This window comes from Pomacea canaliculata, linkage group LG1 (assembly GCF_003073045.1).
Source record: "Pomacea canaliculata isolate SZHN2017 linkage group LG1, ASM307304v1, whole genome shotgun sequence".
NCBI classification, from domain to species: Eukaryota; Metazoa; Mollusca; class Gastropoda; order Architaenioglossa; family Ampullariidae; genus Pomacea; species Pomacea canaliculata.
In genome coordinates this window covers 24,028,381-24,045,551 of record NC_037590.1, presented here as the reverse complement: position 1 = coordinate 24,045,551, position 17,171 = coordinate 24,028,381, and the positions used below count along the sequence as shown (strand labels likewise).

The following is a 17,171-nucleotide window of genomic DNA, read 5'->3' as shown; positions in this document are numbered from 1 at the left end:
CTTTGTCAGGCTGGTAAAATATGTAACAAACAGGCAGCGCATCCACTTTGTACATGCAGTGGTGAGAGTCCGCGGCCGGTCTCAAGACATTGCTATGGAAACAAAGTTACAAATCATGACGTCATTGTTACGTCAGCCTAGACTGTTCTGGAACCTTCTACTTTTTCTACGAGTGTAGTCAGCACGTGTTGTGTGACAGTGAGGTCGTACTACTGACTGTAGGGATGTTGTGACTAGTGATACATTAGTGCTAGTGACTAGTGATACAGTCTACTAGTGATACAGTGACTAGTGATACATTAGTGCACTAGTGACTACTGATACAGTCTACTAGTGAGGATGTAGAGAGCCGGATGCCATTTGGGAAGCTCCTTGAGCAAATGACATAAGGTGTGACGTCAAAATAAGGTGACGACAAATGGAGGACGTCAAAGAAAAAGGAAGAGAGCAGACGACAGTGGATCGAGGAAGGAAGACAGACATGCGAGAGTGAGAGAGGAAAAGGGAGACAAGTGGCTTAGCATAAAGAAAATTGAAAAACACTGTGTAATGATTGGTGAACCCGGATCTTTCTATCTGTGCCATTTAACACTGGAACGAGGCACAGGTTCTGCTGTTGCTGACAGCCCTGAAAGTGAAAGTGAAGAAATGAGAATGACAGACAAGATGATGGCAGCTGGATCCTACAGTACAACTGTGAACACTGGACACTGCGGTGAGACAACATATGTATTGAAAGGAAAGACACAAAGAAAACAAGCGATCGGTTAAGATTCTGGTGTTCACATGGAACCTTTTCTCCTCCAGTCTTTAAAGCTCTCGTTTGGACAGGTCTGCAAAAGGAAGAAAGGCAGAACGACCGCTATTAATTTCAAGCAATATAAAGCGGTTGAATATCATTTTATGCTTAAAGTTTTAACCTTACCACCCCTACCCCCTACAGCAAACATGTACACACACGGTCACGTGTCATCACAAATAGGTATTTTCATGAGCCTCAAAATAAAGGTTATGACATGCACAAGGAACCTCTCACCTGCTCATCCCCAACCCCCACAGCGCATTTTGCAAATGTTAAGATCTACTTCTCCCAACCCAACCCATCACCACGGAAAAATATGAGTTTATAGACGAAAGAACATATTAACAAGAACAAATTGTCATTAGAGGGAACTCCAGCATCCGATATCATCTGAGCCTCTCTAGAGGTAATCGTCAAGCGAGGTCAGGCGTAACCTTCACTTGCAGCACAAAGACTAAGACAAGATGATGTTCTTCCTCACTTCTAATGCAATATTAAATAACCATAGCACACAAGATATGTCATTACAGAATATGTATGCCACGTCCGCCTGCACTTTATGGACGGGGAGGGGGATGATTGTAGAGAAAGGTGTGGATGTCGACAGTCTTCTCGAACTCGACCTCGACCCTCCGAAAGCAACATGGAATGCTTCCTGTTTACTATATGAAGCATTCCGGTTCTCAGTTTTGCTTTCTTTGTCTATTGTTGTGAATACCAGCATCCGTAAATAAAATTGATAAATTAATAAAGAAGAAGAAGAAAGAATCATTAAAACTCTATCGGCACTACCCCTCAACCACAAGCCCTAAGAACAAAAAATTCCGCAACAAAATGGAGATGTGAGGGAGGAAGCTGTAGTTAAGTGAGAAACAGACTCGGGAATAAATTTGATATTGGGGATTGGGGGAGCAATAGTCGACGCTCTGTTTAATTAATGTGCCACACCAAAACTGCATGGATATTCTAATTTAGTCAAGAGGCTTTAAAAAGGCGTAGTTTCATTTTAACCGATGCAAATAAATAAATGTTTAATATAAAAAATGTAAAAGCCTGAAATATCACCTGGTTTATTAAAAGCACGATTAAAGGCAGATAACTCCACGCCCACCCCCACCCCTCTGTTCGCCCTGCGCGTCTCTCTGTGCTCAATGGACTTGTACCCGACACCTCTGTTCCTGAAACTAATTTCTATGATTCAACTTTCCTGCAATGCCAGAACCACACAAGTCACGTGTTGCTGTTTTAAATCAAATAATCCATTCAACGACTGCTCTTAATCAACGAACGTCACGAAGAACCTCAGGACCCACAATACAAGAATAAATGACCTTTCTAAACTAAATTCTTTACAAGGTAACACATCACTCAAAGAATTCACCTTTTTGCGATGTACTAAAATAGCTTGTATGCAGTTCGACAAGAGAAGTAGACTTTATTTTATCCAATAAAAATAAAACAAGTGAACCTAATAAAAACAACAACATTACAACAGAAAATATTTGACATGCAAATACAAAAGTCTCATTTCCGTTGCTTAGCTCATCATTGCTACCCTGATGTAACACTCCGCTGCTTTCTCCTCCACCCCACCCCATCCTTATCATATTCGATCCTTTCAGTTGGTTTTTTTTCTTAAACGATGCCTAAATGACACTTGTAAGCTGCTTCAATTGAATTAAATCCAAGACTATGTTCACATGGGCCTGAAGCAGTAATTTTTCTGTATATTGAATGGTCTCCCTTAGAGAAAAGGTCTTTGATAGTAACAGGAAGCTCATGTCATGGGAAGCAGGGTCGTGCAGACTTCCTAGAAATCCAGACCTTGTTTGTGAGCACCGCATCTGTCAGGTGAGAGGGTCAACACCCTGCTTCCTTCTTTCTGTTGACCTCGCTTTCATTCTGCTTGATTTTTTAACATACGAAACCCAAAGTTGATATTTTATCATACGGTGCTGTATTTAATCATACTTTGTCACACTTGACCACTTACTCATGGAATAGTATGTGGGGTTTGTCCTGTAAACGTTCAGTGAACTGTGGTCACATTGTCAAGCGAGAAGAGCACCTGACATTGAGTCACATGCAGCGTCCAGTCACTGGTCACAGAACCACATACAACCATCTTCTCTCTGTCTCGCAAAACATCTTTCTCTGTCTCGCAAAACATCTCTCGCTTCCATAACAAAAAAAGAAGTCAGTTAACTGTGTCAATAAAATTGTTTACTTCCTCTTCTGCAAGAATCACGATCACACACAACACGCACGAACTTTTCATGGCCAAGGTCTGAGCAGTTTAGAGAGTTCAAACAACAAACATATTGTAGTCAGTCTACTCCCCACACACCGAGTACATCAGGGAGGTGTTCACTCATCACGATGTTCACAGTACTGGCGGTACACAAGCTCATTATAATGAGCAAGCATTGCAATCAGCTTTATTAGCACAATCTGTTTGAGTGACATCGTGATTATCAAGTACAACGGTATTCCATGTTTACTTTTGCTGACAGTTACCTCAAGGTTCTCATACTGTTTGTCAGCCATCAGCTTGATCGAGTCTTTGAGATGAGCTCTAACTAGCATCATTGTCAACCAGAGGTTGTTTTGATTGTCATGCAAACGTTATTTTACAGAAGGCTTAGTTAATTACACGCTTGACTGCCCTTCATCTCCTTCCATCTTTGTTGTGGGTAGCAGAATCAACAACGCTGTTCGGCACGTGCTTATGATTATCGTTATCGAGTGGCCACGATGATTAATTAATGACTTCTTCTGATTCTTATTAATTATTTATATTGTTTACAGTCACACGTTCTTTCATGTCATATGTAAAGAGTCGTTCTGTAAACCATTTTCTTCTAATCATTTTCCAGGGGCCGTAAAAATGAAACAGAAAAAAGTCGTTTCCCCGAGCAAACATCGGGATTCAAAGAAAGTCGTCTTGTGTTTGTAAATACAGTGTGATGCCTAGTCCTCTCACACACTACTTCATGTTTCTTTATGCCAGAGCATCTTTGCCACCGCTTTATAACTGCGGGTCCAGAGGTAAAACATCTACAGGTTGTGGACACCGCTTATAACGACTGAAGCAAGTTGCTTGCCCTTGAGTTTCCCACGTTGGCCCAGGGTTCAACTTGCCCTTGCTTCATAACTACGGCCATAGGAGAGTACATGTAAAGATACTTGACAGTTGACTCCACGAAATGTCCTTTGATATAATAATAAATAATTTGTATATTTATATAATTCATAATTTAAGATTTATATAATTGTATAGACTGTAGAACTTATATGCCATATGACTCATAATTATATGACTGTGAAGTTCACACATCATGTGACTATTGTGATTAGAAGTGTCTTGCTATGTGTACCATGGTGGCTGCATCTTAAAGTGGCCTTATCATAACTCTAGTTTGTTATGTGTGTTGACCAGCGTAGAGCGAAGTTGTGTTATAAGTGTTGTATACTGTAGGCCCATTACAACTACTTACATGCACTGTACTACTGTAAACAAACAAACCTTGGGAGTTGTGTCTGTACACTATTGAAAGCCCTTTGTGTGAGTATGGGTGAGCAGTTGGTGACATCTTCTGTCACTTTACAGCAAATGTGACAGAACTTCGGCGAGACGTCCATCTAAATACTTGATATTTACTGAAGATACTTGGTTTCCACCTCACATACTTATATCTGTTCCCTCACATTCTTGATTGTCGGAGCTCGTCATGTGTATGTAAAGGTGTGGAACATTTTATTTGAATCTGCGGTCAGAATTTCTCTGTTGTTTTGTCTAAATCGCTCGTTTTCTTCTTTCTTTCCGAGTTATCATCGCTTTTTTGTTGCTGCCAGTCCTCTCACTCACTGACCAGAGTGGCAGAGGATGTGAGACAACAAAGAAGAACAAAGACTGCAGTCAGTGCGGAAAAAAGTCCGCGAGGCTGTGTACAAACCTCTTTTCTCGCTCTTGTGTTCTCGTCTTTGGGGTTAGAGTTCAGTCCTCAGGTAGCTACACTGTGTTGGCCGCAAGGCGCTGTTTGTGTTCTGTGCACAGATATCTCGGAATCTTACATCTACTGCTTGGAGGTACAGTTACCTCGGGGGTATTACAGGGTCCACAGCAACATGGTGCAGCTTCATCAGTTCCTCCTCTGTTGTAGTTCAGATTGAGGGATCTGTGTTTGTCATGCACGAGATCATTTTACGTACTAGAAGTACAAGTGACTCTGAGATGTGGAGTTTATAAAGTGTTGTGTGTGGTATTCAGGAAGTTAGGGTCGGTGACTGTGTGTTCACGACGATTCTTAAGGATGGTATCTCCAAAACAGTGAGTAACGTACACAACGATTGCTAAAACTGGTTCAGGAGAGATAATTGAACCGGAACATTAGAACTGTAACCGTATTGCAAAACAGTATGAGAAAGTGTAAGGAGTGCAAAATCTCCGTACTTCTATCCCATTGTTTGACTATGCTGAGGTTGATTGTGGGGAGTGGCCCGGATGTTCACATTGATTATGTCGTTTAGATTGTCGTCGCCTTTAGAACGCTGTGTTGAGCCTAATAAGTATTTGTGTTGTAGTCTGTAAAGTTCTGAGCCCCTCGATAACAAAATTAACCTGACTTGGGCAGCCTCATGCAATCAACTGAAATACGGGACAACCAAACAACCATCCTACTTTTCCCTGTAACATTTATGATCACACTCACTAAACGCGTTTAGCGATAACCATGTAGAGTCCAGTCAAGAGGTCACGTGACACACCTGTAGCTCATGTTCTCTCCGCGTTTCGCGTTAACCATCTTGCACCTAGCGACACCTTGTGTGGTACTGGGAGAAACACTTCTGCACACACCTGCTCACACTCGTAAATCAGCTTTTACTTCATGTCGTCTATCAATTTATTTTTTATTTAATAAACAGTTAAATGGGCTAAATGATATGTCAGTAAAACATTTATGTGTAGTGCGCACGCACACACACACTCTCCGATTTCTTTGCTTTATCAAAATCCAGGGTGTAAGATTCAATACAAAGAAGCTGATAAACTTGAATCTAGATGTGCTTAAAAAGAGAAACGTTTCCCCTTATAGAGCTCAGAAGGGTGTAAAATATATTTTAAAATATATAAAACATTATATTACTAATAATTAATTGGGTAAAGAAATTTATGACGATGATGACAGGAAGATGTAGACACTTGGAAGCTAAGCTGCTGGCAGGATCTGACTCGCATGACTTGACTTTCCCAGAAGGGTCCGGGACGCTGTACTGGTTCCACAGATAATACTGGCAGGACATCCACGGCTTCCACTGGCCGCTCCAGTGAATGAGTTTAGGGGACAAGTTTAAGTTGATCCTCATGTAGGCTTTTGACACTGATGTTAACATAGAGACGGCAAACAGTATCATAATATCTTTAGATACCAGTCATCTGAACACATATCATATCCTCTCTGTCTCACACACACATATCAAGAGAGAGAGGAGTGGAAGATCGCTGGAGTCCGGGATAATGCGAAATAATCCAATTTTTTCAAAAACGTCGAAGAAATAATGTGGTAAGTATTAAATAATCGCACAGCTACTTACGCATGTTCCACTCTGGAGGAAGAGGAATGTTTCTGTTGTGGAAGACCATGTTCATGGGAGCCTGTGAACCTGCCCCTGCCTCACCTTCAAGGTAGATAGGTGATCTGGTTTTATGAAGAATAGAGATAACATCGATCATTTGATTACCTGTAAATGTTGAAGCTAACAATCATGCACCTGTAGCTGCTTACTTCTATGGCAGGAAATGATGCAAAAAGTAGACAAAGCAGCGACCACAAGCGGTGGATGCTATACCTGGTGTTGAGGGTCATCCAGTACTCAAGCTGTTGAGAGATGTTCAGTTGATCCCAAGCAATGAGATCAGCGACAAAGACCCCATTGTTGAGGATGCAAGCGTCTGAAGAAATGGAGGCTTTGATGACATCAGGGTTGCTGAAGTTGAGCAGATTCTTGATATCCGAGAACTCCTTGAAAAAAACATCACCACACTCATCATATATTGCCTCCTCTTCATGAAGCACAATAAACAAAAATTAATGCAGCAATATGTTTCTTTTCTCTCTTATAAATTCAAATTTTTTTTGGTACTTGTGTATGTGTGTGTGTGTTTGATGTGACGTGTGTGATGGTTTGTTTACGCGAGTGGTGAATTTGCATGGATTTTTTTGGTTTGTGTTCTTCCTGTGTGCACGTTTGTTTATGATATGGGCGGTTAGGTGGGTGGGTGTGTCGGCCCATGCATTTTCCTGAATCACTATGGTTTCTTCGTCACGACTGACTGACTTCACGATGAGTGCTCTTCACAGACTTCATCATTGTCCGAGCGCTGTCTTTTTTTCTAATGTCTGTACTGTAAAGTTCAGACACCTTGGGTTCCACGAAAACGTTCACAAGAAAACTAGAAATATTTTAGAACCTAGTTTTAATACTTAAAATGTAAATCTAATCAGACACCTTGTAAATAAATCCAATAAAATGCAGTATTATGTAAATCACTTACAACTTCTATTTTTAAGTCGCACATGCGCAGTAAAGATACTGGATGGTTGATGTCAAGCTGGATGCTGTACAGTTCTTTGATGTTTCCTGATGTTGAAGTGTAAATTTTCCCGAAAAAAAAAACCAAAAACCATTATAAATCTGTATGAAATGTATTTCATAAAATATAAATACCGTGAAATAATTTCTTATGGACCACTGCAGGTTTCGACAGAAAGAAGACCTTCAGTGATACCCTGATTAATGTGTTCTGTGTTTTATTGGTGCTTGAGATTTCAATGAGCTTGCGTGGAGAGTGTCCCTGGTCAGTGGGGCGTGGTCTTCGTAATGGCGACAGGGCGAAGAGCGACAACGAAAGCCTTGAAATACACCACTCACCAAAGACTAGATGATTTTAACGGGAAAAAGAGTCTGCAGGTAGAACCGAGCGAAGTTAAGCTGCAACAAAATAAACATGGATTTACTGCACGCAGATAGCTACTCTGCCACCTCTCATATTTGGTGAATAATAAGAAATATCAAGCAGCGAGCAGTGAAACAAATGTCCGCCGCGATAACAACTTAACACGACGAGAAAAAAAGAAAGCCAGTGGAGAACGGCCATGAAGGAGAGTTCTCCCTTGAAAGAGTTGGCAGCAACATTTTAATGGAGGTTTTCGTTTCGCTTCTTCAAAAAGAATTAAAATGCGAGCACAGACAAAGAAATTGATTATGATGACAATGATAATGGCGATGAAAAGGACGATGATGATGATGATGACGACTGTAGTGGTAGTAGTCAACGTGTGGGATGTGAAGGTGATGTGAGGATGACGTCATGTAAGTCTAGGCAAAGCTAGAACACAACCCCAGAGGTCCGTTATTGTTGGTGCTCACTGACTCGTACTCAGGTGCACGTGAATTGGTGAGCTCGTGTTGGCTGCCGATACAAATCCCACCATGCGTTTATTTAAATAAATAAAAAAAAACCACCAGGTAACAGGGTCTCAGTAAAAGGAGTTTGCAGAATGGTGTCTGTGTAAACGAGAGGAGACAGTCGTGATGTAGATGTGTGTATGTTTGTGTGTGTATGTGTGTGTGTATGTGTGTGTGTGTGTGTTAACACTAACAAGATTGCACACTTACAGGATTGCTGAGTTCCTTGCGAGAGGAGCTGCATCGGTATTTGCCATTCAGAATGCTGACAGGAAACTCGACGATTTCAAAAGTAATATTTCTCAGTTTACTTCCGGTGATCCACAACCTAAGTAACAAATGAAGCAGCTTAGGAGAGTACTGACCTGGAGAAAGTATTTGTATTTCACTGACAGCAGCTCAGCGTGTAGTATTCAGGACAAATTGGACACTGATTATTATCGTGTCATATATACAACTTTCAGCTGTAGCCTGTTTTTAAAGGTAACTATGTCTATGTCAGGTATGGCAGCTGTCTAATATATCAAATGTATTCATTTTACAAAGAGAACATTCGGTTATGCTTACTTCTTACTCAGACCCTGAACAATGTGCTTCTCTTTATTTGTACATATACAGCGAAAACTAATATTAATGATTGAATTAGATTGGGATCAACTTCCCATATTGTGGGGGAATAAACTCCTTTTAATACAGATCTTCAACGTTTTCCTTCCGAGGACATGTTGCAATGTGACATGTCACAGTTGTCACATGTGACCTGGTGGTACACAAGAGTCCCCGAGCCATCAACTAAATACATATCACGCGGTAATAAACACAAACAGCAAGCTTTGTCACGACGTCATCAATATTTATCTTGTTCTGGCACTTTCCTAAACTTAGTGACAACTATCTCACAGGACGGGGCTCACCTGAGGCGTGTAGCGTTTGACGGAAAGGTGACAAAGTGAAAGGTGACGGGCGAGGCAGTGTTGGAGACGATGCTGTTGGTCAGTGTGACAACGCCAGGAAACAACTTCTCATCAGCAAAGATGGCGACATGCACCGTGTCCAGGTCCACCAGACGTCTGGAGGTCTTGTCCATACCTAGTGGTGTGGACACAGCTCTGTTAACTCGTTGTTCCAGTGTATTTACGTGTCGAAGCAGGATGACAGGTCCTCCTAAAGAAAACAGGTTACAGAAAACACGCCATCCTTCAGTGTGTATTAGGTTTGGAGAAACACAGCTGCCTTCAAATTGCGAGAAAAGCCCGAGTTTGTAGAGGGTTAGATAATATACCAGCATATTGTTTTCGCTGCTCGCCTTCTCTCTTTTCTCTCTCTATTCCTGTCTTGTAAACTTGTTTGTGACCCCCACACTGACAGCCGTTCACAAACTCACTTTGAGAGTAAAGTGTAGGAACTTACCTTTCACTGACACGAGTATCAGAAACGCACACAAAGCAGCAGCCACTGAAAATAAAGAAAATGGGTATAGTCGTTTAAACAAAAATGGAACATATAGAATGAAGAGAAAAATGAAAAAAGCAGCGGATGGTTTCATTGACAAAGAGCACACGTTACCTTGAGACACGCATACATACAACTTGCCCATAAATTTAGGCAATATCTAGAGATATTAATATTTCTATTGAAAGAACGATGATGGACAGGTATAAAATTGTGTTTCTTGATTGTTTCCCATTTTTCTTCTAGCAAAAGAATAGTGTTCCAAATAAATGTCTAGGTTTCTACTGACACACAATAACCCGCTGCCTTGTTTTCCTCCCCCAGGGGACTCCTATCCTCAGGCTTCGACAGCGTCTGACGCAGGTCAGAGGTGAACTAGCGGTCTGTACGACCTGGAGTAGATTCATGTTCTCTTGAAAGAGATCGATGGGAAAGAATCATCAGGTGATGCAAACTCCTTTCCAGACGGCGTCTTGATAATCTCAGTTTGACATCCCGCGGCTTGTTATCGGCGACAGCTCCATCAAGCACATCATCGAACAGCTGTTTGTTCACAACTCAACTGTGAACTGTGAACTGTGACTGACTTTGTCAGGCTGGTAAAATATGTAACAAACAGGCAGCGCATCCACTTTGTACATGCAGTGGTGAGAGTCCGCGGCCGGTCTAAAGACATTGCTATGGAAACAAAGTTACAAATCATGACGTCATTGTTACGTCAGCCTAGACTGTTCTGGAACCTTCTACTTTTTCTGCGAGTGTAGTCAGCACGTGGGAAAATCACCTGAAAGGTGAGAAAACAGCTAGATTGAGGCAATACTGTAATAAGCGCTCGGACAACACCAAGTCTTGTAACAACTGGCTTACTGAAATCAATCAAAGTATATTTCGATGACGACATCGCTTTGAGACGACAAGAAGAAAAGGATTTCTCGCATGTCATAGTCACAAACATTCCCGCCATCGCTAAAGACTCGATGACAATGGTGCAGATCATTGTGGCTGTTTTAGCATGACAGTGTCAGTGCCGAGCTCCAACTTCTCGACATGTTGCATGCGACTAGGCTCTGATTTCGAAAAAAAATATGATATTGGGGGATTGGGGGAGCAACAGTCGACGCTCTCTTTAATTAATGAGCCGCACCAAAACTGCATGGAAATTCTAATTTAGTCACGTGGCTTTAAAAAGGCGTAGTTTCGTTTTAACCGATGCAAATAAATAAATGTTTAATATAAAAAAAATTTAAAAGCACGATTAAAGGCAGATAACCACGCCCCACCCCACCCCTCTGTTCGGCCTGCGCGTCTCTCCTGTGCTCGATATACTTGTACCCGACACCTCTGTTCCTGAAACTAATTTCTATGATTCTACTTTCCTGCAATGGCAGAACCACACAAGTCACGTGTTGCTGCTTTAAATCAAATAATCAATGCAACGACTGCTCTTAATCAACGAACGTCACGAAGAACCTCAGGGACCATAATACAAGAATACATGACCTTTCTAAACTAAATTCTTTACAAGGTAACACATCACTCAAAGAATTCACCTTTTTGCGATATACTAAAATAGCTTGTATGCAATTCGACAAGAGTAGTAGACTTTATTTTATCCAATAAAAATAAAACAAGTGAACCTATTAAAAACACTACAACAGGAAATATTCGACATGCAAATACAAAAGTCTCATTTCCGTTCCTAGCTCATCATTGTTACCCTGATGTAACACTCCGCTGCTTTCTCCTCCATCCCACCCCATCCTTATCATATTCGAGTCTTTAAGTTGGTTTTTTTTTTTTTTTTTTATCTTAAACGAGTCCTAAATGACACTTGTAAGCTGCTTCAATTAAATTAAATCAAGACTGATAGGTCCACAGGGGTCTGAAGCGGTAACTTTTCTGTTTATTGAAGTGCTGTCCCTAGAACCACATACAACCATCTTCTCTCTGTCTTGCAAACCATCTCTCGCTTCCGTAACAAAACAAAAACAAACAAAAAAAGAAGTCAGTTAAGTGCGTCAATAAAATTGTTTACTTCCTCTTCTGCAAGAACCACGATCACACACAACACACACGAACTTTTCATGGCCAAGGTCTGAGCAGTGTAGAGAGTTCAAACAGCAAACATATTTATTGTAGTCAGTCTACTCCCCACACACCGAGTACATCAGGGAGGTGTTCACTCATCACGATGTTCACAGTACTGGCGGTACACAAGCTCATTATAGTGCGCCAGCATTGCAATCAGCTTTATTAGCACGATCTGTTTGCGTGACATCAAGTGATTATCAAGTACAACCGTATTCCATGTTTACTTTTGCTGACAGTTACCTCAAGGTTCTCATACTGTTTGTCAGCCATCAGCTTGATTGAGTTATCAGTCGTTTAGATGAGCTATAAATAGCATCATTGTCAACCAGAGGTTGTTTTGATTGTCATGCAAATGTTATTTTACAGAAGGCTTAGTTAATTACACGCTTGACTGCCCTTCATCTCCTTTCCTCTTTGTTGTGGGTAGCAGACGCAGTAACGCTGTTGACTCCACAAAATGTCCTTTGATATAATAATAAATAATTTATATATTTATATAATTCATAATTGAAGATTTATATAATTGTATAGACTGTAACGCTTATTTGCCATATGACTCATAATTATATTATACTGTGAAGTTCACACATCATGTGACTATTGTGATTAGAAGTGTCTTGCTATGTGTACCTTGTGCTTGCATCGTAAAGTGGCCTTATCATAACTCTAGTTTGTTATGTGTGTTGACCCAGCGTGGAGCGAAGTTGTGTTATAAGTGTTGTACTACTGTAGGCCCATTACAACTACTTACATGCACTGTACTACTGTAAACAAACAAACCTTGGGAGTTGTGTCTGTACACTATTGAAAGCCCTCTGTGTGAGTATGGGTGAGCAGTTGGTGACATCTTCCTGTCACTTTACAGCCAATGTGACAGCACTTCGGCGATTTGTCCATCTAAATACTTGGTATTTACTGAAGATACTTGGTTTCCACCTCACATACTTATATCTGTCCGTCACATTCTTGATTGTCGGAGCTCGTCATGTGTATGTAAAGGTGTGGAACATTTTATTTTAATCTGCGGTCAGAACTTCTCTTTTGTTTTGTCTAAATCGCTCGTTTTCTTCTTTCTTTCCGCGTTATCGTTGCTTTTTTGTTGCTGCCAGCCCTCTCACTCACTGACCAGAGTGGCAGAGGATGTGAGACAAAGAACAAAGACTGCAGTCAGTGCGGAAAAAAGTCCGCGAGGCTGTGTACAAACCTCTTTTCTCGCTCTTGTTTTCTTGGGGTCAGAGTTCAGTCCTCAGGTAGTTGCACTGTTTTGGCCGCAGGCGCTGTTTGTGGTCTGTGCAAACATGTCCCAAGTTCACAGATATCTGGCAATCTTACAGCTGCTGCTTGGAGGTACAGTTACCTCGGGGGTATTACAGGGTCCATAGTAACATTGTGCAGCTTCATCAGTTCCTCGTCTGTTATAGTTTAGACTGAGAGATGTGTGTTTGTCATGCACGAGATCATCATCACGTACTAGAAGTACAAGTGACTATAACAACCTCCCGTTGACAGGCACAGGGAGGACAACTCCGCCAAGACAGCGAGCAAAACAAAAGCACGCAGTAAATGTAACATTCGCCAGCACAATAATCGGTTACCTCCCTTACCGCTCTTGCTCTTTGTTATTCCTGCGACTGCAGTTACGCGGTTACCTCCCTTACCTCAGAACTCTCTCGCTTCCAGCGGTAGACACGCAAAACACGTGGCGTGGCAGGTTATCGTTCATAGCTGTAACAGTTTATTACGGGTTGTCGTCCCTGGAACTGACGTTGGTATCAGTGTCAGGACTTGTGGGACTGCCACAAGCTTCGCTGGTCTTGCAGCTGGTTCTGGTCACTGCGGGGCCGTCGACAGAAAGCAGCTGCGAGGCGGGGCGCTTGAGCCCCATGTTGTGCTCCCACTTCATCTGCGCCTCCACCACCTCCTCCGCCGGCCGCTCGTGCAGGCGCGCGCGCTTGTGCACGTGTGGGGAGCGGGGCTTGCCGCTACTCCGCCACTGCTGCTGCTGCTGCTGCAGTTGCTGGCCACCGTTCCGGAGACGTCTTTGGAGGGCAGGGCCGGCAGACGGCGCTGCTCCCCTTCTCCTCCGCCCGATGGCGAACGCTGATTCTCCACCTCAACCTGCACGGCGCAGTCCCTCCCGTCCCTCCCGGGGGAAGAGTTTGTGGCGGAGCGCTGCACCTGCGGCGAGGAGTGTCCGCGACAGGCGCATGGTCAGCAGTGACGTCAGGGACTCCCGCAAGGCGTGGCGGGAAACCATGTTCTGCTGACTCTCCTCGCTGACGTCGTATCGGCGCCCGCCTCTGCCCTGCAGCGTCATGCGGATGCCGCCGTACTGACGTTCCTTCCGGCGCCCCAGCAGCGCCACCATCCTGATGCCGCGCGGCTCCGTGGCTGACGGGGTGGGGGACGGAGTGACGTAGTGGGCGGGGTTGCGAGAGCGCGTGCAGGGGGCGCAGCAGTGCGGTCGGCGGCGGCAGCAAGGCACCAGGTGACGCAGCAGGTTGCCGGAGAAGGCCAGGTATATCCAGGGGTTGCAGCAGCTGTTCAGCGACCCCAGCAGAGCCATGATCACCACAGCTTTGTCTGCAGACACACGTACACACCATCAACATCCAGTTATCAAGGCCATCATGTCATCATTAAGGTCATCATTAATGTCGTCGTTATGGTCGTTATTGTCGTCAACGTGGTAATCATTAGTGTATAAGTCACAGTCATCGCCATCGCTGCACATAAACGTCTGTAAACGTTGGTGTCTTGGCTCAGACACCTTTATAAACAATCTTGTTATTTTTAATGACAGAAAGTCGAGACTGATTTCATTCAAAGGACATCAAGGGTTCACTGTCAGATATCCATTTGATATAATATTACGTGCCATAAAGTAATTTGTGAAACTATTGTGATTGTGATTTACGTAAAAGTATTTGCTAGCTTGAGTGGGCTGACGAAGTAATGTGAAATAATGTAATGAGTAATGTGAAATTGTGTTAACCGTGTTTGTGTTTACCAAAGTCTTTTGTCCTTCCTCTTCACGACGATTTATGTTCTTTCATTGAACCCAATCCACTTTCTATTTTTCTTACAATTTTTGCTTTCCTGGACAAGTCTAAAACTCTAACAATTAAAAGGAGGGAAGGGGATGGCTCTAATACTCGTTTTGTGATGCGACCGTCGGTGTCTGCTGGTGGTGGTGATGTCGGCTAATGGTGAACTGTTTGTGATGGACTTTGTTTACTTTGTCATCATATTTGTATAGTTCTTGAATTTGCTGGAATCCTAATGGAAATGAAAGCGAATCTCGAACGCCTGGCAGTGAAACTGGCTAAACTAGATGTGTGCCTGTCACCTGTAGCAACACATCCACCTTCCAATTCTAACCCGTCTCTCAGTAAACCATCAGCTTGAGATCAGCAAAAATACTGACATCATTTAGTGTGAACGATATTTTAAAATATATCTCCTCCTTGCGACTAGACTACAAAACATTTTTCGTTTTCATCTTGAGTAGATACAGGTTGACAATGCCATAGAACTCGTGTCTCTTGCTCTTTCGAAGTGCTGTCGCGGGTACCTGACTCCTCAAAGCGAGAGAGAAGAGGTAGGCACCTAACCCCCGGGATGTGAGGTCTCGAGCACCTCCCTCGACATCGATTGCATTTGTCCTTGCTATTTCCTTCTTTGCTTTTTTTTTTTTTTTACTGTGGAGGCTTTCTAGTGTGTTGAATTCAATCCAAGAAGCGGAACAAGAGATCAGTGTGTTCTTGTTCCAACAAAAAGAGAGCAAATTACTGCAAAGCGCTGTTCTCATCTCCGAACAGTAAATAAAAGTAAAAGCCTTATTCTTATATTGAATAAATGAAGCACCTCGTGCAGCAACATGATAAAGATCAAAGATGTGAAAAAAATGTCTACAATTATTTTGTGTGATTACGGCAGGAAGAAGTGGAATCCGATTGCGAGTGCTCCCATTTAACGTGTTGTTATCAACGCATCGAAGAAATGATCGATGAAAGTGAGCCTGGAACTGTGAGCTCTCTGGAGTTAGGAATACTTTGTGGTAAAAGTGGAAATAATAATGATGATGATGATGATGATGATGATGATGATGATCTGTGAATGCAATTACAGAGGGATTTATGGAGTGTTTACTTATTTACATATTAATGAATTATTTAGCATTGTGAAGTAAGGTGAACCAACATAGGGCGATAGTTTTGTAAGTAGTGACAGGTTTGTAATGTGTGATACTGTTTTTAATGTGCGACTGTTGTTTACTGGATACTACACGAGGGACCCGAGGGCTCGTCTCTCTACTTACTGTCCTCCTGCGAGGGGTCGTACATCCACCAGAGCTGCGAGATGAAGTAGGGCGACCAGCAGAAGAGGTAGGCGACGATGACCACGAAGGTGAGTTTGACGGTCTTGAGCTTGGCACGCGAGAAACCTCGCATAGAGTGAGCGCGTGGGCGCACGAAGCCGTTGCGTGGCCTCCCCCTCACGCTGTTGTTGCTGTTGCTGTTGTGGCTCAGGTGGCCCCCGCGCCCACCCGGCGTCGTCGGCAGGGACAGGAGAGGCGAACCCCGGGTATCTACGTGGTTATGCACGCCGTGACCGTCCGCGGACTTGAGGTGTGCGGTCTCCTCCTGCCTACACCCAGCATCCTCCTCCGCTGCCGAGCGTGGCTGCTTGGCCCAGATGGTGAAGCAGATGGAGCCGTAGGCAAAGACGAGAATGAAGAACGGGATGATGTAGACTGCCAGGGTGAAGGACAGGATGTAGAACTTGAGCAGCCAGGGTGGGTTGAAGTCGGCCCAGCAGTCGTAGTGGTCGTACCCCGGCACCACCTGGTACTTGAAGAGCAGGGGCTGCGGCAGGCTGAGCACGGCGGACAGGAAGTAGATGGCGCCAATCAGTAGGTTGATGGTCCGCTGACTCCAGTTGTAGTTGGACAACGGGTGGCAGATGGCGCGGTATCGGTCCACCGCCGTCATCACCAACACGTAGGTGGACAGGTACATGACAAACACCTGCCGGAGCATGGGAGAGGGCAAAGTACTGAGTGTAAGAACGCTTTGAAACACCAGACATTGTTAACATTCACAAAGACACAGGTGGACAGGTGTAGACCGGAAGAGTGTTGGTATGCAAACATGTAAAGACATAGAGTGAACATCGATAAAAGTTATCATTATCTTCCGCTGAATGTATGATTTAGTCATCGGTCAGCGTGTGGCTGGACATTCTACGTATCTGTCTTTCTTTCTTCCTCCCTCCCTTAATTTATTTTTTTTCGGTTTTTCTTCATTTCTATTTGTTGATCTATTGTTAGATTGTTGCTATTTTCTGTTATCTA

General features: G+C 43.1%; 3 protein-coding genes across 5 annotated transcripts in view; all 3 read right to left on the bottom strand.

The window, feature by feature from the left end:
* The window catches only part of LOC112570717 (glycosyltransferase 8 domain-containing protein 2-like), a 33,619-nt gene extending 23,227 nt beyond the window's left edge, over window positions 1-10,392 (bottom strand). The window contains exons 1-4 of one of the 2 annotated variants that reach the window (XM_025249301.1): window positions 10,014-10,392; window positions 9,683-9,727; window positions 9,187-9,436; window positions 8,483-8,600 (exon numbers count right to left, since the gene is read on the bottom strand). In XM_025249301.1, coding sequence (XP_025105086.1) covers window positions 8,483-8,600; window positions 9,187-9,436; window positions 9,683-9,727; window positions 10,014-10,131 — 531 coding nt within the window. In that variant the 5' untranslated portion in view covers window positions 10,132-10,392. The remainder of the gene's footprint in view (window positions 1-8,482; window positions 8,601-9,186; window positions 9,437-9,682; window positions 9,728-10,013) is intronic. The other variant, XM_025249308.1, reaches the window with a different exon arrangement.
* LOC112570738 (glycosyltransferase 8 domain-containing protein 1-like) lies at window positions 5,692-7,700 on the bottom strand. Its single transcript, XM_025249334.1, has 4 exons — window positions 7,359-7,700; window positions 6,653-6,825; window positions 6,398-6,501; window positions 5,692-6,183 (listed from the first exon to the last, which is right to left on the bottom strand). Exons 1-4 carry the CDS (start codon window positions 7,380-7,382, stop codon window positions 5,924-5,926), a joined length of 561 nt encoding a protein of 186 aa, XP_025105119.1. The 5' UTR covers window positions 7,383-7,700; the 3' UTR covers window positions 5,692-5,923.
* A 1,355-nt stretch (window positions 10,393-11,747) lies between the features above and the next one.
* Window positions 11,748-17,171, bottom strand: part of LOC112576131 (cephalotocin receptor 2-like) — a 30,815-nt gene continuing 25,391 nt past the window's right edge. For both annotated transcript variants that reach the window (XM_025258404.1, XM_025258394.1), the window contains exons 4-5: window positions 16,137-16,845; window positions 11,748-14,398 (exon numbers count right to left, since the gene is read on the bottom strand). In XM_025258404.1, coding sequence (XP_025114189.1) covers window positions 13,929-14,398; window positions 16,137-16,845 — 1,179 coding nt within the window. In that variant the 3' untranslated portion in view covers window positions 11,748-13,928. The remainder of the gene's footprint in view (window positions 14,399-16,136; window positions 16,846-17,171) is intronic.

Excerpts from the sequence above, each read along its gene's own strand:
- LOC112570738 (XM_025249334.1), bottom strand. The coding sequence starts at position 7,382 with ATGTGCGACTTAAAAATAGAAGTT. Across the intron at positions 6,502-6,652 it reads TGGATGACCCTCAACACCAG|ATCACCTATCTACCTTGAAG; the intron begins GTATAGCATCCA and ends TCATAAAACCAG. Across the intron at positions 6,184-6,397 it reads TCCTCCAGAGTGGAACATGC|TGTCAAAAGCCTACATGAGG; the intron begins GTAAGTAGCTGT and ends TGTTAACATCAG.